This window comes from Octodon degus, unplaced genomic scaffold (genome assembly GCF_000260255.1).
Source record: "Octodon degus isolate 3935 unplaced genomic scaffold, OctDeg1.0 scaffold00017, whole genome shotgun sequence".
Taxonomy (NCBI): Eukaryota; Metazoa; Chordata; class Mammalia; order Rodentia; family Octodontidae; genus Octodon; species Octodon degus.
This window is the reverse complement of record NW_004524593.1, coordinates 12,443,751-12,465,228: the sequence shown is the minus strand read 5'-3', so window position 1 is coordinate 12,465,228 and position 21,478 is coordinate 12,443,751. Positions and strand designations below refer to the sequence as shown.

Genomic DNA, 21,478 nt, shown 5'->3' with positions numbered 1-21,478 from the left:
TTAGTCAAACTCTGAAGAATGCTACAGCAATTACACATCTAATAATGATCTACTGCCACCTACAGTGCAAATTATAGACATACAAGAGTACGCAACATGTTTACTGAAGGAATAAACTACTATAATATTCTGAAATAAAAAGGAAAAATGAAAGCCTATCCAATTAAATGTTTAAGTTACTTTATTGGGTCTGAGTGACTGTACAATCATGTTAGATAAAATTTAGTTAGAAAGTTGAGAAAATAATGTCATCATTTGAAATGTACCAGAGAAACGTGTATGTCTTGCCATCAAGAAGATCCTTTTGTTTTTTACCAATAAGGATGATTTTATATATAGGTAAAATTAATCAATAAGGTAACAAAACTCTACACAGATGAAGTATCATTTATTAAATTAGTCCACATATGAAGAAAAACAAACAAGTGATGATTAAAAAAACAAGAGAAGAAATGTAACAAAAAGCAACTAAAGAAAAATATCAAGACAGTGTACTGGAATCAAGTCTGCCATTTGGGTTACTATTTAGAAATGACATCAGTATTAAAGGCTGGCAACATTTTCTTTAGTGACAGATAAACAATATTTTAGGTTTTGCAACCATACAGTCTCCACTTTAATTATTCAATTCTGCCACCACAGCATAGAAACAGCCATAGACAAACAAATGAGTATGGAAATGTTGTGATATAACTTGATTTATGAGCACTGAAATGTGAATATATATAAATTTCATATTATGATTATTATTTGTCTTCTTATATTTTCAATTACTGAAAAACACAAAAGCCACTTCTGGTTTGTAGGTCATATGAATTTTTTTTCCCGGAACTGGGGATTGAACTCAGGCCCTTGTGTTTGTCAGGCAAGCACTTACTCCACTGAGCCATCTCCAGGCCCACTTTAGGTCATATGAAAACAGGTACTAAGGCAATAGTTTTCCAACGCTTGTTCATCCTATTATATGCTGATTCTTTGCTTGCCATTCTGCCCCAGATCAAAACAGCTAAAATGGCCAGAAATCTTCCACATAATGGGGACTCATTAGAGGAATTATTTTTTAAAAAATAAATCTGTACTGAACATGTACAAGCTTTCTTGTCATCATTCCCAAACAACTGAGCATTCGACTTACACAGCATTCACACTGTATTGGGTACTGTAAGTACTCTGGAGACGCTTTCATGTCGATAGAAGGATTATACAAATTATGCACACATAGTGTACCACTGACTAATAAGGGGCATGAGCCTCCTCAGATTCTGATATTTGTAGAAGGGAGAGAAAATATTAGCACAAATCTCCCATGGCTACTGAGGGACAAAAGATAAATGGATATGAATTTTACAGGTCAGATGTATTCTGGAACAATGTTGTTAATGACAGGAGGCCTTAGTGGAGCTATAGTTTACATATGCTAACATGTTCCCACAGTACTCTGTATGTGTGTGTGTGTGTGTGTGTGTATATATATATATATATATATATATATATATATATACTTTTCAATTCTCAAAATATCTGTGTGTGTATTTATTTTTTGAATTTTTGGGGCTGGGTCTACAGGGTGTTCAGGGTCTCACTACTAGATCAGACTTGTAGTGATTCTCCTGTTTACAACCTCCCAAGTGCTGGGATTACAGGCGCGCGCCACCACACCCAGTTTCTGTGTGTGTATTTTCAAAACAGAATTATTTAAAGTAATGAAAACTGTAGAATGCTTTTTTCTTTGCTATTAGAAATATTGACTGGTTAACAATGAAAATACCTCTTTATGAGTATTTTCATATATAAACTTTATACTATCATTTTTCAATTTTTGGTTTGCTTCTCAAATTTATACCCACTTTTCAAGTAAAGCTCTGGACCAGAAATTAGCAGGCAAAGTACTTATTCTAAACGTGTTAATAGATCAAATGTTAGCCTGTAGTAGTTTTGTTACAAAAACATAAAAGAAATTGTTAAAGCAAAGTTGGAAAATGCAGAGCTTCATGCAAACAGGGAGGGTGGATGTAAGTAAAATAAGCAGAAAGCTAAAAGCAAAAGAAATAAAGAAAAGAAAGAACCTTATGCATTTCTCCATGAAGATCTCCTACCTCTTCTCTAGTGTCTATGGCAGAGCCAGGGGTGGTGGCGGCAGTGCTTACTGTGGTACTAGGGGCAGTGCCTGATGAAGTCACTGAATCTATCTCTCCTGCTACATCGTTGATCTCCCGAGCAATGAGAGCAAGATCTTGGCTGATCCTGGTATTTTAAAAAAGAAGTTTAATTCAATTAAATAAGAACTCTAAAAATAATAACACAACAGAATCAGTTATATAAACTGTATTTCTAAATTTTAGATTTATATACCTCAAATTTAAATACTTTGGAGAGAATCATAACTATTTTAATACTCAAAGTCTTAGATTTAAAGTCCCAAAATTAGTATTAATGAAACTAATTCCAAATAATCTATGCCATCTTGAAAAATATACAACATGCTGAAGTAGAAATATGGCTTTAAATTAAAGCATTATTCAATTTGGAGGTCACATAATTCAAGGTGTCTCTGAATTTGGTTAAGAGATGACAACATTATTTTCCCCGATGTCCAACTGATATCTGGCATATCCTTCAATTATAAATATGGGCAACAAACCACAGTTGCTATTCAATTCTCAAATATATCATTTCTTCAAAATGACTAATCATTAAACCCACAATACTATTTTATCAAAATCTTAAAGAACCATATGCTACTCAATAACTTTAAAGTTGTTTGCTAACTGCATTTCAATATAATTGGAATTCTTGGTAATTTTAAGTGTGTATGTATTCAGAAGAACTCTGAGACAGCCCCAGAAGCTTCACAAGATGGAAAAGGGTGTATAGCATTGAGGAGTTAAAAACTCTTAGCACAGTACTTTCTACTATACACTGTCATTTGAGGATCACAAAGTACTTGTGAGGAAGGACTTATCTGATTTTATTGAGGACACATTCTCAGAAACGGTGAGTGGGTTGCTCATAACCTTAGCTCTGGAGTATCTAACACTGGAGCAGACTATAGGATGAGCATATATTTCCATATAGTTGTTTATGATTTCAGCCACACAAACTGATGACCTAAGTAACGGCTACTACTAGTGATAATCAAAGAGGAAAACAGACATTTTTCTTTTAGCATTTTTGAAACATAACTTACAAAGCCTACTATTACTGTTCCTGCATTATTCAACAAAAACTGCAAATTAATTACATACATAATTCTCCCACATTAAGCATCCACTGAGCATAAAATTCAATGTGACTACTTCCATAGGAAAGGGTTTGGAATGACAGAATGGTCTTAAAATCTTAGTGAAAGCTTCTGCAACATGAAAATCCAAAGTAAGAACAAAGTAACTTTCTAAACCTTAAGGAAAATATTAGTTTGAAAGACAAAATTTCAAAAAATACGTAGCAGTAATTGTGTAAAAAGTTAACTACATTTAAAAGGAGATCTGTTGGAAGTTTATGGACCAACACAAGCAATTATGATGACTTTATTAAAAATGAGTTAAATTTTCTGTTATTTACCACTGCAAAAAAGTAGGATAAACAACTATTTAATGTTCTGCTACTATGTTCTAGGCACTGTACTGAGTCTCAAGGGCTACAATGGTTTAAAAAATGGTCAGCTCCCTATACTCATGGAGCTCAGAAGAGCAAGCACTATGCCTTATAAAGAATCTTAGCATTTGTACTAGTCATCTTATTTTACAGATAAGAAAATGCTTAGGAGAAGCCACGTGACCATTTGTAGGCTAAGGTCACAAAGAGGCCTAGCTAGATCTCACTATGTCACACTACACTTCATATTATATTCTGTATATATGATTTGTTTTTTCTTTTCTTTTTTTCAAAGTGTTAATGTTTGAGTTGGTTATTCTGAGAATTGGTTTAATGTGTTCCCGTATATACGAGCATCCCTAATCTGGAAGGCTCCAAAGTCCAAAACTTCTGAGCATCAGCATGACACTACAAATTAAAACTAAGTGCATAGGACTACATAAAACATAAATGAATTTTGAATTTAGACTTGGGTCTCATCCCTAAACTGTCTCATTGTGTATCTGCAAATATTTCAAAATACTAAAATTTCTAAAATGAGAACCATTTCTAGGCCTGCCTTAGGATAAAGCATACTCAACATGTATAGTCAATTCTTTCATGAAATAAATGAAATAGGATGAGAAACAGAATAACCAAATTCAGTAAGATTTAACCAAAGATAAATACCGATAGATCCAAAACTCTTTCTTAAAATTATTTTTACTCTGCAGAGATTCAGAAAAACGCCTTTCTCATATCTGTGGAAAGCAGTATGAACTCATTAGAAAAAAATACCTTCAACAAACATTTCCTAATTTTCACACAGTATACAGTAAAAGTGTTTTATTTTCCTTTCTCCTTCCCTCCCTCCTCCACTCCCTTCCTCTTCTCTTTGGTACAGGGTCTCACTATACAGCTCAGACTCATACTGATCCTTCTATCTCAGCCTCCCCAGTTCTGGGATTAGAGGCATACACCAACACGCCCGGTTTCGGTGGCCAGCTTGGCACGGGGCTGGCCCAACATGCATCACCAGGGATCAAACCTGATTCTTTGCACTTGCCAGGCAGGTGCCTTAGACCACCGAGCTATCTCCCCAGCCCGGTAAAATTGTTTTAAAGAGTGAAACCTTCCCCTAGCTGTGGAAGATGACCTAAGGGCCTTATCGTGGTGAGGCCAGTGCTCTGTGCCTGAGGTACAGCTCTAGATAGTTGTTCTGATCTTGAGACAGTCTAACTAAGTTGCCCAGGCTCAAGCTAACCTTTAATTTTTGATTCTTCTGCTGAGTAGCTAGAATTATAGACAGACAACGTCACATGTGCCTTCAACAGTTCTTAGTACATATGCAGTATCTATTGTTAACGCAATAAGGCACTCTAAAAGTATTCTTTTTCATCTGCTAGCACGTATATGCCAGCTTTCTTGATATATGAAGATTCCTACTTTAAAGCTAACTCAATAATAAATTTACATTATATTGCTTAAAAGTCTCAGTTTCTACTAAAATTATTAAAAAGAATTCTAAAAGGTGATAATCAGAAATAAAATTATAGGTATCTTCCAAATAAATCAATTTAGTATGTGTAGCTATTCATACGGTTGCTCAATCTAAGCTCTCACATTATATTTCTCCATCCCTTTCAAATCTAAAGAAAATCTAAAATGACATACACTTTGGGGTTTATAATCCATGTGCTTCCTTTATACTGTCAGTAAAAATTTAAGCATGAAATTTTAGAAGATAACACGCAGTTCACAATTTCATTTTTCCTTACAAATTTTTGAATGGGACTGTTCCAAAGGAACAAAACATAAATTATTAAGATCTGTAACAATACTACTCTCATAGTCCCCTCAAACTAAACACTACACTATGCTTATGGGAGGACTTAAAAACTCTGTTAAGTTGAAAGGGTCTATATAGATATAAAAGATATACAAGAAACTTATGTATATTTGACACAAAAGTCTGCAGAGGTGTGTACTAAGTCAGAACATCATCTGTGGAAGTGAAAGTCAAAGTGAAGGTGCAATATTACACTAGCTCTGCCTTTTAACACTCTGGGATTACACAGCTGTAATAAACTGCCTGTTAACTCTTAAAACATTGCTAACTCCTAGAAAATACAATTGAATGATATGATGACATGTATAATAATGAATTAAAAATACTGAAGTATCTTCAAGTTATCTTGCAATTCTACTGAAAATTAGAGTCTTCCGGCATAACTTATGTTTTAAATTATTTGTCCCAGAGGCTGAAGAGATACCTTGGCAGGCTAAGTGCCTGCCTAGCAAGTGTAAGAATCTGGGTTCGATCCCCATAATGCATGCTGTGCTATCCCTAGAATCCTGGGTGCAGAATGCTGGCCACGTGGTGGTGCACGCCTATATTCTCAGCACTGGGAAGGCTGACACAGGAGGATCACCATGAGTCCAAGCTGCCAAACAACTTTAAATTATTTGTCCTGCAGTAAAGATGGTATCTGTTCAGTAAATAATGATTTCAGTGTGGTTTTCTTTAAATGACAGCAGTAGTCCACTTAAGGGAATAAAATTATTTCTCATGTTTTTAGTTTGTAATTCTTTTGAAAATAATTTTTTTCACACCAAGCTAAATTAACAATGCACCATACTAATATTAAATATCATTTTTTTGTGGCACTTGGTATTGAACCCAGGACTTTTGCAATCAGCTACATCCTCAGTCCTAATTCATTCTGAAACAAGGTCTCAACTAAAATGCATAGGCACAAGATACAAACTTGTGACTTTCCTGCCTCAGTCTCCCAAAGTGCTGGTATGGTAAGCATGAGTAACTTTTTGTTTTGACAGTGCTGTGGATTAAACCCAGGGCTTCCTGAGTCACATCTGCAGCTCCGCAGCCTTCTTTCCATATTTACATCCTTCCTTCCTCTATTTTATTTTCCATTTAAAATATGATAGTTCTCTGGCTGTGGGATATGCAGCTGAAAAATTAAAATCCTAAAGATATTTTATTAGTCCAGCACTACTGATAAAATAGAGGGGAAAGACACGAAAGTCATTAAAGGCCAACCAGGTTAGCCTTAGAATCCTATTACACATAATGAATCACAAAGACAATGTAGTATCATGAACAAAACAAAATACTACCAAGTGAAAGTACAATGTACAGCCATTATTCCTTCTTCTCTCTGTACTATAACTCTGCTCTATTTGGGAGAAGGTGGCAGTTTTGGCCCAGAAAAACGTTTGTCTCACTTAGGTGTGAGAGATTGAAAGGAGGCGCTGAGAGCACCTGCCAGACATATACAGTCCACTCTCTCAACCCTGTGCAGGTGGACATTTCTCACTGGAAAGAGAAAATAATGAGACACGCAAGATCTGCTGCTGCCAGTGTGCCCTGACAGATAATGGGTTTAGTCTCACTGGTGAGCATTCTATGAGCCCAGGATGACACATGGATCCCAAAGCAAATATAAAATAATCTCTATATGTATTATCAAATATAACTAAAACTGGCCAAATATGATGCAACAATCTCATAAAAAGCTACTTGCATTATAAAACTAAAATGTTTTAAGCAGGACAATGAGACCAGAAGGTTCTATTCTTTGAAAATAAAAGTAAGTACAAGTGAATAGTCATTTAAAAACTAATAAAACCTAAACACTGAACTAAGGAACCACAAAAAAAAAAAAAAAATCACAATTTACAGAAGTCAACAAAGAAAAGAACATGAAACACCATGAAAGTATAGCAAAAGTTTGTTACTGTTTTTAATAACACCTGTGAACTATTAAGTATAAAACTTGAAGAGTAGCATCTTAAGTTAAAGGCAAAAATAATTTTGGCATATATACACAGTGAAAGTGTTTAGGCAACATATGCAATACTACAGTAAAAGTTAACCTCTTATAAGCTTTAAATAAAAAAAAACTTACCTTTTGAACTACTATAGCATATGTTTAATTATAGTTTCTCTTATGTGCTCAACCACAGTAACTTATTAAATAAAAATCACATGTGCAGAATAAATTTTATTTTTTGTACATAATCTAAAGGTGACAGTGAACAGATTTCATATTCAAAATAATCACATTTGGATTTATTAAAGGCTCAAACAAATTGTACTTTAATGAACTCAAATGCATTAGGGAAAATCTATCTATCCTAATTTGCCCCAGAGAATATTACCAACACATCTCTCACCAGTAGGTAAGAAGTTAAAAAGAAAGTAATCCTGCCTGCACAATTCTTAGTCTGGCAAAGCTGACACTATGATTCAAAAGTTATACTTCATCATCAGCAACTTTATTACAAATTTTAAAAGAGTACGGTGACCAAAACAATTCTCTAACATGTTGTACAATAATTAAATAGCACCAGTATTAAATAAAATATTTTAAAATAAAAAGAAGCTCTGAACAGTAATTCAGCTGAGAAAACTGAGTTCATCATCACAGGCAAATTTCATGTCTTAGACTATTAGTACAGAACAAGCAAAAGCTAAAACTTTGATACCAAGTTGAATGCTGAAAATTTCCAACTCTTAAAGATACTTCTCAAAACCAACCTGGCTATCTCTTCACGATGAGCAGTCCAATCTCGGATGTAGTCTTCCTGCTCTTTGATCCGGTGCTTGAAGGAGGAGGAACTAGTAGGCATTGCTGACCCACAGCTCTGCAAGCGAGTGGTTTTCAGGGCTGGAGAAGTACGCAGACGGGTATGTTTAGGGGAATTACGGTTTGATCCAAACTCATCTTCTGAGGTGGAAGCATAATCAGTAGGAAAGCGCCTCCATCTTGAATTTACTAAATTAGTTTAATTATTAAAAAAAGAATTATTATATTATCATTTAAAGGAGATAAAATAAAAATCATGATTTCAAAACACTATGAGTGTACGTACACACAGCACAATTTTCAGTAAGTGACACACATACCTCACAAAAACTATCATTCTACTACTCCTAAATAAACATTACACTTCGGTGATTAAAAACAATGAATAATTAAAAACAGTTGAAAGACCGTGTTTTCCATAGTGTAGTGAATAAACATTCAGATGACAAATTTCACTAATGATAAACAACTATGCAAGCTCTACTCATACATGTTTAACTTGGGCATTTTTCAATTGTAAGTATTTCTAAGTTGAGTATGAATTTTTAAAAAGACGACAGCAACAACACCACCAACAACAAAAAAAGAAAAATAAGGGAAAAGATTTCCTCATGCCACAAGGACTTTCAACATGGAGATGATAAACACCCTCTTTTCCCAACATACAAATGTGCATAATTCCTGCTGTGGAAATTATGCCTTTATGGCAGAAAAAAAAAAAAAAACACCATTACCTCTGTCATTCAACATCCTGTTATGCTATGGTTGGAAAAAAGCTTTTTACATGGTAAAAAACACAACAAAGCATCCTCAATACAACACTGCTGCTTTGACACTGAAAGCATATGGTGAAGAGAGACAATGGCATAAAATTTACGAAGAGCAAAACTACAAGCTATTCTCACAACCATTAACATTTAAGGCACAGAAGATATTGTGATTGATCACATTAAAGAAAGTGATGATCACTTTCTTATTTAAGGTTAGTAAAAACATTTAAAAATGATATTGCTGACACATTTGAAAGATCAGAAGACAAATTAATGCAGACACTTCACTACTACTGTTAATATGAGAATCAAAACATACAAATAATTTGTGAGGCATAAATAGAAGGACAGATAATGCTAAACTTCATAGGGGGCAGGAGCCATATCTGTTAGATTCTCTAATCTGTACTTAGCAAAGTGTCTGGTAGGAAAACTTTAATTTTTTTAATAAATCAATTAATTTCTGGGAACAAAAATGTTTTTCCTCGAACCGAGTAAGAAGCAGCTGTTTTAGCTATTTATGGTAAGAAACCTTAGCAATACTATAAAGTTTTTAAGTTTTCATTCTTCCCCCTTCTCTGGGTGCTCATTTACTCTATCAGAAACTGCCTTAATTGGCATAGGTTAATGATGTCCCGAGCTCCCTCATGCTTTTCCATTAGAATTTTATAGTCTTCCTATTCTTTCCTTCAAAAACTGTATTTTTGCCTAAGTCTTAACTGGTTTTTAGAAGAAAAACTGACACACACTGCCATCAGAGTTGGCTTAACAAACAAACAAATCTATTATAAAGAAGATGCCACATATTAGAGCCTACCCATTTGTTCTGACTCATACTTATATTTTGAACTTCTGGGTTTTCGCAATCTAGATTCATTAGTACAACAGAATGAAGATAAGCAGAAAGCTCATGGTACTCTGTAAAAGTTTACACAAATACATATAGAGGACTCTAGGCAATCATAGTTTCTTTTTTTAACATGGGGCTTAAAAACAGTTTCTCTGATTTTAATATGTGATATAATTTATAAACACAGATAATGCTCTTACTGTGGTAGAATTTCACTCATTTCTAGACATATGAAAATTCTGATGAATTGCATTTACAATTAGAAAAGTTTTATAAAAAGTGTGAAATAAAGTAAGAACTGTTTAGAGTAAGTTAACTTTGATATTGTATAATGTAATTCATAAATAAGAAAAAGATCACGTTTCCTTTTTATGGGGAAACTATGGTCACCATACCTATAATTGAAAACTGAACACAAAAATAAAACCAATAACAAAGAATTTTTATTAAACTGTATGCCAGCCCTGCCCCCAGGGCGCACTGATATGTGACTGAGACTGGGCGTGGTGGCACGCTCCTGTAATCCCAGAGCTTGGGAGGCTGAAAACAGGAGAATCACTACAAGTCCGATCTACATAGTGAGACCCTGTGGACCCTGTCCTAAATACATAAAATAAAAAAATAAAAAAAACTAAACTGAAGAAAAATAAAAACGTAAGCCAGTATTATTAAACTAAGGTAATTTGAAATAATTTTGCAAGAATGGCATTGACAGCTGATATACTTCACGAATGGCAGAGTACTGTATAGGAAAGCAGAATATGACATTGGGTATCAAGTGCTACTAATCTATAATAAATATTAAGTGACAATATGGAAGCAGGTCAATATTACAATTAAAGTTTAATAGCCTAAGTCACCGGATTATAAAATAATTACATTGTGAGGAATGACAGCAAAAGAAAAAGCTTTCAAAAAGTTTATAACTAATTTTATAAGTGTATCTCAAAGAATACTAACATCTATAGCAATAACCTTAAAGAAGAAATCAAAAGAAGGTATTTTAAAAACTGGATGATATAACACCTTTAGAGTTGTTCCTTAAAACAGAGGGCTAAAATAAGAATGAAAAATGAATATGAAAAGGTAGAAAAATGGAACATAATTTAAAAAATACGCCCAGAACTGCTTTGTTAATAAATATAAATTGAGTCTACTGACTCCCAAAGCTCAAAACCTATTCTTTACTATACTAAGTGCTCTACAATTTTCAGAAAGGTTTATATTTTCCATTTCTAATAAAGCTATTTTGGAATGAGTTTTTCTGATTTTTACCTATCTTCAAGAATAATTTCTTTTTTTAAAAAAAAATTTATCCTCTTTAAATAGCAATTTCTAGAAATTCCAGTACTGGGGAGGCTGAAGACAGGAGGATCACTATGAGTCCAAGCTGCATAGTAAGGGGAAAAAAAAAAATTTATATGATTAAGCTTGTTTGACAGATAAATATTACTAAAGTGTTTAATGACAACATTAATTTGAAAATTTGTTCTAAAGGTGTTTAAAATGCCAATCTCTAAGGGAGTATTAGTTGATAAAATGTTTAATAACACAATAAAATGAGAGAAAAACCTCAAGATGGCCTTAATCTTGCTGTTCATCTGAAACGAGACAATATTAATAATAAAATTTATTTTTGTTGCAAAATGTGCAACATCTTTGTGGAATTAATAAACTACTATATTTACTATTCACTATCTATTCACTGCTATAAAACATACTATCATCAATAATGTCTAAAGTATTAAAAAGAAAAAATTACTCATATCCTGTATGTCAGTGTTTTAATTTCTTGTAATTGAAATTTTACTGACCCTAAAATATTTATGACTATGGAGTTAGCATTATGTGCTAATACTATATGACAATTTTCCAGTGGGAAACTAAACTACTAGCATGTTTTGTACATACAAAGAACTCATATGAACAAACAGCAATAAAATAACTTGGGGAAAAAAATCCCTAACAACACTGTTTTGGTTTTTAACTTAGAGGAAGAATTAAATGTAGCCATGTATACCTTACACTTCACTTCTATTTTTGTAAGATATGAAGATGAAAAAGGAAAAGAGAATGGTCTCAAAAAATTCTAAGGATATTAACAATGTCTGTACTTTTAAAGTGAAACATAAAAACAACCTACTGCTTTATTTTGGTAATTCAGGGTCCTCAAACTTTAAATATATAAAAAGGAAGATGGATGTTTCAATTATAATTTGGTATTGAATAATCACTAAAAGAATTGGTGAAGGGACCAATTAAACTTTCAGAACCAAATTATATCAGAGAAAATAAATTTTAACCTAGTATTTCCAATATTCAAATTGTATTCTATACATTAATTTACAAGATCTAAGGTACATCCCAATATGAAATTATTTCTAATAATCACGTGTTAGGTTCAGTTAATTTCAAGATCTTCAAGTTTACAATCAGCATAGCTACACTAAGTACACCAGTATGATTCCACATTATTTTAAATCATATTCCAAGAGCAAATGCTTTTTCTTTTCCTATTTAAAGTAACATAGTTATCCTAAATAGAAATGTCAAAGTTACCTCAATTAACGAAATCAAGCCAGTATGTTTGGGGTATTTTGTTGTTTTGTTTTTTAAGCTTTTCATGCCACCTATTCTTGAGCACTTATTTTAGTATGTTCAGATGCATTGAAAGATTGTAGTCACTGTTCTTCTGTATAACATAAAATGCTATAAAACAGAGATCTTGAGGAAATCTGAATTTACAATCTTGATCACCATGTGGCTTTAGGCCCATTAAATGGCATGGAGAATATGAACTGTGTAAAATATCAGAATTACAAAGATTTTACTAAACACCATCAAAGCCATTATATTGTAATACTGACCTTGTACATATTGATATAACAATTCACTAGATTTTAGTAATCTTCTGGAAGCTAGAACACAATACTATTTCCTACAGCTAGAATAAATGTGGCAGAAAAGCAACAGACTAAGAATCAAAAGCTTTACTTTCTCATCCTGCCCTTTCAGGGTGGTATGTGCATGGCAGGTCGTTTTATCTCTAGGTTCAGTCTCCACAGTAAATAACTCCTCTAGCTTTAAAATTTCATGACTATAATTATTTGCTATATTGCTAGTAAGTATGAAGAGCAAAAACATGTCTTGCAATTTCTGCTAGGAAATCTCTTTAAGGAAGCCAAGGTTTTTCTTAAGAGAAAAAACGATTAAGAAGTTCTGTGTTCAAAACAGAAAACAAAACTTGTCTATATAAAGGCATTTTATAGCTGCTTCTTAAATTTGATAATCCTTCTTGGAGTATATCTCAAATAAACCTCTCATGCCAAACAAAAAGTAACGAAACCAGATAATTCATGTGGTTGAATTAGTCAACCAGTGCAGAAGAACCACTCCATGTTACTAACGAACATACAGCTTCTATGCTACAGAGCTTAAGTCAGGAGAGAAGAATACTTAAATTTTTAATTTACTTCAATGGAGAATAAACAAGCAGTATGACAACAGAAACTTTATCAGCATATACATCATTGAATGCAGCACAAAGGAAATGTGAATTTCAAAAGAGGACACATAAAAAATAGAATAACAATACTAGGTAAACATAAACCAAAAGACAGTAGTAAACTACTTGAAAATAAATTCATAAACCACTGCCAAAGCTTAAAGTGTGGAAACAAGGACTACAGTAGTAAGGAAAATGCCCATCGAATCTTTTGGGATGATGAGTGTATGTGCTCTAGCTTTAACCTACATCCAGTCCTACTACAGACTATGACTGTCATCACCAACCCACTAATGTAGAAAGGCAAAGGGAGTGGAGGAAAGCAGCAGTGGAGAGGAGAAAACAGAAAGTGAGTAACTGTGATATAACAGCATACCCAAAGTACCATTAGTTTGGGGTCTTGCAGGATATACTGTGGTAGATGCAACAAACAAAAAACAAAGGGTTGTGGGCCAGCTTTCTCTCCACTCTCAAGACTTGAAGTTCACTTAGATGTTGGTTGACTGACAACAGCCATAAGCCTTCAAGTCTTACAAAATCTGGTCTCCCCCACTGGCCTTTGCAGCCACACCCAAACATGAGGCTGTTTATGAGGTAATAACACTATGCTTATACAATATACGCTCAACTCCACTGTTACTCTGAGAGTCACAAATGTATTTTCAATGACTTCAGCCTTGAATATGTAACATACAAATTGGCAAATATGCCAAAAATGGTTAAGTTCCTGGTAAGGAGTAAGTAGTTTTTGTAGCTGTTACATTGAATTATTACAGTTAAAGGCTGTAACAGTATTTTTGAGCTAATATTCACGATTAAATAGCTCAATTTGACCCACATATTCACACTGCCTCATAAATCCATCTTCTTTCACTGAAATAAATTTAGTTTTCATTGGTTCCAACCATAAACCATAACTTTAAAATGTATAAATAAAGCATATAAGCATATTCTGTATTTTAAAGTACAGAATAAAATACCAATTTCATTTAACTAAAAGGACTAATACAGGGTATACTGCTTCCCTTCAGGTTCACATGCTTTTGGAGGCAGAATCTTAATTCTTATTTAATACAGATAACTAGTGTACTTTACTATTCTGGTAGTGGGGATTGAACCTAGGACCTCTCACTGAGCTACAGCTCTTCTGAGACAGGTCTTCCAAGTAATTCCGGTTGGCCTTTAACTCAGTGATCCCCTCAGCCTCCTGAGGGCTAGGCATACAGGCAGGTAGCCCAGCCTCTTTAAAATTTCTTATTTTGAGACAGAGTCTTGCTAAATTGGTTAGGATAGACTTGAACTTGCCATCCTCCTGCCTCAGCTTCTCAGAGAGCTGGTGTTATAGGTATTAGCAACCACATCTGCTCCTAATAGAGCTTTGACAGAAAAATTCAGCTATGTTAATGAACTAGAAAATAAAAATTCCTAAATCAGTTCAATGAGTATGTAAATAAAATTATTTTAGATGAAAAACGATCCTCTACATCACCTCCCTTCTCTTCTGTATTTTGGAAAGACAATTAGCAGTTTAATTCTTAGATAAGGAGCCCCAGAACAGAACATGCTGTTATGAAAAATCTGGATCCAATTTACCTGAAGGAGAGCCATGAGCTGAAGACATACTTTTGACCTTGGAGTCCGACAGTCGAGAGATACTGTTAGCTCTAATTCTAGGAGAAAATTTATCTGATGGTACTAATCTGGCTCCACTTCTAATGATGGCTTCTGCTGTACGTGAAGAGGCACTACTTCTAGATATTGTTGCTTCAGAGTCACTACGAGCTGATAATGAGCCAAGCCTTGTCCTACGTGGCTGGGCCAATAAATCAATCCTAGATATATTCCGCCTCCCTGTGGGCGGTTTGGATGTTGAACTTGTTGTGGATACTTCAGAAGCAACAGATGCTTTGTCAGCATCAGCAAGTTCACTGTCTGAAGCTTCACCAAGTCGTGCTCTGCGCAAGAGCGAAGTCCTGGTAGGTCGTGGCCTTGGAAGAGTGGTTGATTTACTGGATGAACTTGAGGCCGCAGGAGAAGTCTTAGATTTTGTTCCTTTACCTCCTTCCAGTTTGGAATGTACATGCTCATCTGTTGAGTTAAGTGGAGTCCTTCCATGAGATTTGCAAGAGTAAGTTTCCTGGTCAGACGACAAAATATCAGAGATAGCAGAATGAGGTACACTTGAGGTCTGATCATCATCTGTTAGGTCTACTGAAGGCTGCCTTATTCTTCCGCTGGATTGTACAAATTTACGGCCATCTGCTCTTGAACCTACATCTGTGGAACGACTTTTTGTTTTCTTTTCAACTTTCTCCCTAGCACCTGAAGATGATTTTGTAACATCTTTGGAAGGAGAACCTGTGGAACATCTATCTTTATACAGGCTAGTGAAACTTTTTCGCTTTTGAGTTGACTTTCTTTCAGTCTCTCCAGTAACCAAACTGATTGTACTGGCTGTATCCACATCAGACTCTGGTGAAATAGAATTATCTCTGTTATAACTGGGAGTGTCTGGGCCTTCATCAGTTTTATCTTCCCGCAGTTTAGCTTCTAGAAAAGCCATGACTGCTTCTGTGTCTTTTAGAATAAGCGTTGTGTCCATACTAGAATCAGTTTCCAAAGAATCACTTCTTTCTCGTAGTCTACTTGCAGGTGCTAATGCTACAGGAGGAGTAGATGAGGTCTGTTTATTTATATGAGGAATAAGCTCTATGGGAATGTTTGGGGTAGGTTTTTCTATAGTGAAGCTCCCTTGTCTCACTAATGACTTAGAGGACTCCTTCTTATCTGCTCCTTTTGTAATCTGACTTTTCACAGTTTCTTCAGCCTTCCTTCTCTTGCTCTCATTTTGGATCAATCTTTCTCCTTTGCTAGTAGAATGCCCTGGAATTTTTTCTGGAATCGGAGACTCTTGTTTAGAAGAATCCTCCCTACATTTATCTACCTGACCTGAAATATTTTTTGAAGATAATTTAGTTGGTGTCCACTGGGCCTGTTCCTTTTGTTCTTGTTGTTGCTGGATTTTAGCTAGTGTCTGCTTTACTAAAGAAGCTTCCTTCTCAGGCTCATTCTTCTCCTTCCCAGGAGAAGAGCTGCCTAAGTGAAGCAGGGTTTTATTATCTCCACTGGTTTTAAGAGTCTCACCATTTACTGCCCTGTTCATCTTACTCAGGGCCCTATCAGCATCTTGTTTGTCTTTCTGGTGTACCTGCACAGGTGTTTCCTTCTCCTGCAGTTCTGTGTCTTGCTTTTCTCCAATCTCTGACCTCTGAGTTACAACCTTTACTCTGGAGCTCTCAAGAGACTTCTCTTCATTGGGAAGCTGAGGAAGAGTTCGTCTCCTTCTTTCTCCCTGACTAGCCAAGGAAGCTGCAGAGCCAGTACCTCTCAGAGAAATGCCAGACTCACTGATGCCTGTCTCTGTTAAAAACAGAAAAAAAAAAAAAAAAAAACAACAACAAAAAACCAGTTAACTAGGGCAGAAGTATAAAATAAATGAATCATCACTGTGACTACATGGTTTAAAAAACAAGTATAATTTCAAACTGCACAAATTAATAATCTACTTACAGAGGATTTTGGAAAGCTAGTCTATGAGATGAAAATGAGAGTCATCTGAGTATTTTTTTCTCTTAATATATTTATTTTTAAATTGACAACTCTATATATTTAGGATATAAACATAATGAGATATAGATAGATAGGTCCAGCTAATTAACATATCCATTATCTCATATTAAATATACTTTTGGGGTGGGTGGTAAAAACATTTAATAGTTATTCTTTTAACAAAATGTATTGTTATTAACTACAGGCACCATGATGACAAAGGTTATGTAATCTTAAACCTGTATCTGGTTGTTCCTTGCTTTAGACTTTTAGCAGCCATGTTCACTACATTCATTTCTGCTTTTATAATTAGAAAGTTTTTTAACAGAAGTCTTTAAGGTTTGCTCAAAAAAAGAGAATATATGTATATTGCAGAATTACACAAACAATGCTTAGTAAATACTATTTGTCTGCTATAATTTCACTTACATAATAGAGAAAAATAATGTACCTAGTTTTTAATTAGGATTTTTATTTACTTAAAATAATATATTTGGACTTTTTAAGTGAAGTGGAAAATACAGAACTTTAAAAAATTCAAAGAAAATACAGAACTTTAAAAAATTCAATGCTGATTAAAAGAATGTAAAAAAATTAAATAAAAATAGAGTATTTCATAATGCTACATTCTAAGAGACTTTTAAATCATCTTCTCATATAGTAAGGTCATTTACAGAAATTGATTTCTTGTTTTTTTCCTTTTAGGTAGAACCCAGTAGAAAAAAACTGTAGTTTGATATTTCCACATGAAAGAATTTGATACTACTTAAGGAAAATATTCCTAATTATTAAAAATGGAATGTATTTCTAAGAAAAATATGTCTTTTCATGGAAATATAAATGAGTACATAATACATCCAAATCTCTTAGGGATAATTTTTTTTTTTTTTTTTTTTTTTTGCGGAACCAGGGATTGAACTCAGACCCTTGCGCTTGCCAGGCAAGCGCTTATTTTACTGAGCCATCTCCCCGGCCCTCTTAGGGATAAATATAAAAATTACTAGAGATAGCTTCTGCAGGTCATTTTATTCCCTTTATAATCCTAACAGTTTACCATTTAAACTTCACAACAACAGAATGGTTAAAATATAAAACTCTTATGTAACTTTAATGATGTCATATGTTATTTTGTTTATTCTTGCATGTACACATGTCTTCAGTGGTAACTGAAATATTTAAAATGGAGTAGTTATTTTATTTTTTTGAAGTTTACTCCTATATTGTTACAATACATACTCAATGTACAGTTAACATGAACATTTTAGGTAATTCATAAGTGGAGTTATATACTTATAAATTTATTCACAACCTAATAAAAATAAGATCATGAAAGCTAAGTGGTATATTATTTTTTATAAAGTGTGGGATTTTGTTTTTCATAGGTAACTCTTAATAATCTTGCTATAGGTCATAAGTTTATGCTGTCCTCTCATGTTTTCTAAACAGTGACTGGTTTATGTGAAGTAACCTGGAAATGATGCTGTTACCCCAAAAGATTACTGGTAATATTATCAATTACTCTTATGACAAATAAATACATGACATCACTTTTCTACTACTACATTGTTTAGTAGCTCTTTCAAATACTTGCTGGTTTCAAAATTTTTAAAACAGAGATTGGGGTGCCATAAGCAAGAGGTGAAAAAATTTTATTTTCAACAAGAACAAAATTGTAAGTACAGACAAATAGCCACATACAAATTTTCTGTAGGGGTCATCTTTTTCAAGTTTTCTTTTTTTTTTTGAAGGGGAAACCATAAATGAGTCTTTACCTTGGATTTTTAAAAAAATTAATTATAAATTAACAATTTCTAACTGTATACATGGTACTAACAGATATGATTTAGGAACATAGTATGTGGAAAAATTAAATCAGTACTTCAAACTCATAATTTATACATATAATACAGGTAAATTCATGTATCTACTTCATACAGAAGTTATCTTAAGTTTGCATTATACTTTAGGAGACATATGTTATCAATCAAAATAAAATTGTTATACTAAGATAAGCAAATACCAGAGAGTAGAACAGGTTTTTACTTTAAAAAAATTTTTTTTTAATGTATTTAGTGCAGGGTCTACAGGTCTACAGGATCTCACTGCACAGATCTGACTTGTGGTGATCCTTCTTGTTTTTCAAACTCTAAACGCGGGATCACAGGCTCACACCACCATGCCCAGTCTCAATGGACATCTCAGCATGCTCCGGGGGTCAGGGCTGGCATGGTAGTGTGGTGCCAGGGATTGAACCCCAGTCCCTGTGTTCTGCCTAAGCAGGCATTTTAGTATGCTGAGCTATATGGCCGGCCCTAGAACCACAAAGTTTTAAAACCATCCTTGAATACCAGAAATTTTTAACAAAAAAAAAAAAAAAAAAAAAAAAAAAGAATGTACCTTACATTGAACTAGTAAATCCTACAAAGTGTCCATCACTTTAGATCATGTCAACATATTACCTTTTAAAGAAAAAAAATTTGGGGCTGACAGTATAGGTCAGTGTACAGTGCTTGCCTAGCATGGGTATGAGGAGCTGGGTTTGATTCTCAGAGCCACAAAATAAAAATTTACAAAAGCTAACATTTGGAAATTTTCCACTCTTTAAAATCTCTTAAAATATAAAATACCTAAAAAACCCAACTTTTTATCTGTAAAGAAAAAACAAAAAACAAACAACTGTGAGTATTACAAACAGGAGAATAAGTGAATATGCTTTATGTGCACTTACTTCTCACTATACAGATCTAGATTAGTTTTTAAAAAACTGATTTAATGAATTTATATAAATGAGCTAAAGAAAAAGTAGAGAAAGAGGAAAATACCACTTTCTAATGGAATGGGTGCAGATAATTCCATTCTTTCTTCTTGATCATGCCTTGTATGATTAGCAGCCAAACTAGCCCACTGTGAAACCCAACGTTTGCTTCCAGATGAAGATGTGCCTGCCTAAAGGAGAAAAATAATAGAATTAAATTACATCATCTGATCAAATCTTATTCTCACAAGAGAAGTTCTTTCACTTATATTAAAACATGATATTTAAAGCCACTGTTAACCCCCATTATGTATTACTTATTAAATTTCCTCCTATGTACAATACAGTCTATTTTAACTACAACATTTCATTACTATGGAGGATATATTTCTTAAATACAAACAAGGGTACTGATTCTGGATAGTGGTCATTGTACCAAGAAAGTTATGTGTTCTGGCCATGTTGGGTGCCAAATATAGAGAGCCCTGCCTGGTCCTCACTGCTGAGGCTCAGTAAATTGATATTTGTAATCCCATAAAAAGTTAATGGAATTCTAGTGAGTTAATTCCAACCTACCCCTTTCAGTGCAATCTTTGGCAAGAATAACAACACACAGACATATTTGTAGTTATGGGGAGCCAGGGGCCCTAAGTCCAGCCATGATAATCACTGTCAGAATAAAGGCCTCAACCAAGGGCTGAACCCAGGTTTTATTTATTCATGAAAGAAAGGAGTGGCTTGAGGATGAATGACTGTGAGAATGGCAGAAGTACATGAGTGCTGTAGGTGGGTTAGGCAGGAAAGTGAAATCACCTCTGCAATATGCAGAGAAGGATATGCAGGAAGAATAAGCTGCATAACACAACTGAGACAGTATCTAATGTTTTGGGGTCAGTGCTCCAGCTCTGAAGTGCAATCTTTCAAGTCCCAGGAAGTCATAGCCTCTATTTTGAGGTACTGGCTCTTTATCCAGCCTCATCCCAGCTCATACAAGGAAGCAGCATGCCTGCTGTCTTCAAAGACTACCACCGGCACCTAGGCTCCACTGATATGCATTGCTTAAAGCCAACTGGAGGAATAAGGAAAAACTCCGAGCCAGCTCTGTACATATTAATACATGCAAATAGGGTCAGGATCAGCCAAAATGGAGACAACTGCTCCTCTTTCAAGGAGAGTCATTCATGGGGTACCAAGGAAAATTCTTTGAGCTTAAAATTTACTAGGACACTAGACAGGCACAGATGTGTATCACAGCTTTGTGAATGGACCAGAGGAGTTTGCTCTATTCTATCATAGGAAACAGGAAGTCTAAAGGCCTACTCACAAGTTATTTGCTAGCCCTCTAAATGTCTCCAAGTAGTCAGATTCATTCCAAGGTCTCATTATTAAATCTGCTAGATCACATTTTTAGGGATTTCAAACTGCCAAGGCTTTAAACTTCTCTCTATAATAGTTCAACATTTGCAAAAGAAGCTAGAAATCACTCAGACTTGATGAATTTTTCTGTATCAGTCTGAATATAGAGCTATTTGTGTACTTAAGGCAAGTGCTTTAGAAACCCTTATAGTTAAACATGAAAAAGAATCCTTATATGGTTCCATGGACTTATGGGCATAGGCTAGCAATTCTTAAGACCAGAGTAATCTAGGCATTCAACTTAGAAGACCTACGGGTGTAGAAATTAAAAATGATACCTCACATTAAAAATCCAAGCCTGGCTTCCCATTGCAATGAAATGACAATTACAGAATGGGAAGCTATGATAAGTTTATTTTATACTCTTTAAATCTTTCAAAAAAAAGAAAG

General features: G+C 34.3%; 1 protein-coding gene across 13 annotated transcripts in view; it reads right to left on the bottom strand.

The window, feature by feature from the left end:
• Positions 1-21,478, bottom strand: part of Cep170 (centrosomal protein 170) — a 166,401-nt gene that overhangs the window by 61,431 nt on the left and 83,492 nt on the right. For 7 of the 13 annotated variants that reach the window (XR_002820175.1, XM_023710249.1, XM_023710254.1 and 4 more), the window contains 4 exons: positions 19,740-19,863; positions 14,902-16,728; positions 8,135-8,372; positions 2,067-2,244 (listed from right to left, as the gene is read on the bottom strand). Coding sequence is in view for 12 of the 13 variants with exons in the window: in XM_023710249.1 (XP_023566017.1) it covers positions 2,067-2,244; positions 8,135-8,372; positions 14,902-16,728; positions 19,740-19,863 (2,367 nt within the window). In the remaining variant the exon portion in view is untranslated. The remainder of the gene's footprint in view (positions 1-2,066; positions 2,245-8,134; positions 8,373-14,901; positions 16,729-19,739; positions 19,864-21,478) is intronic. The other 6 variants (XM_004626835.2, XM_004626836.2, XM_023710252.1 and 3 more) reach the window with 4 other exon arrangements.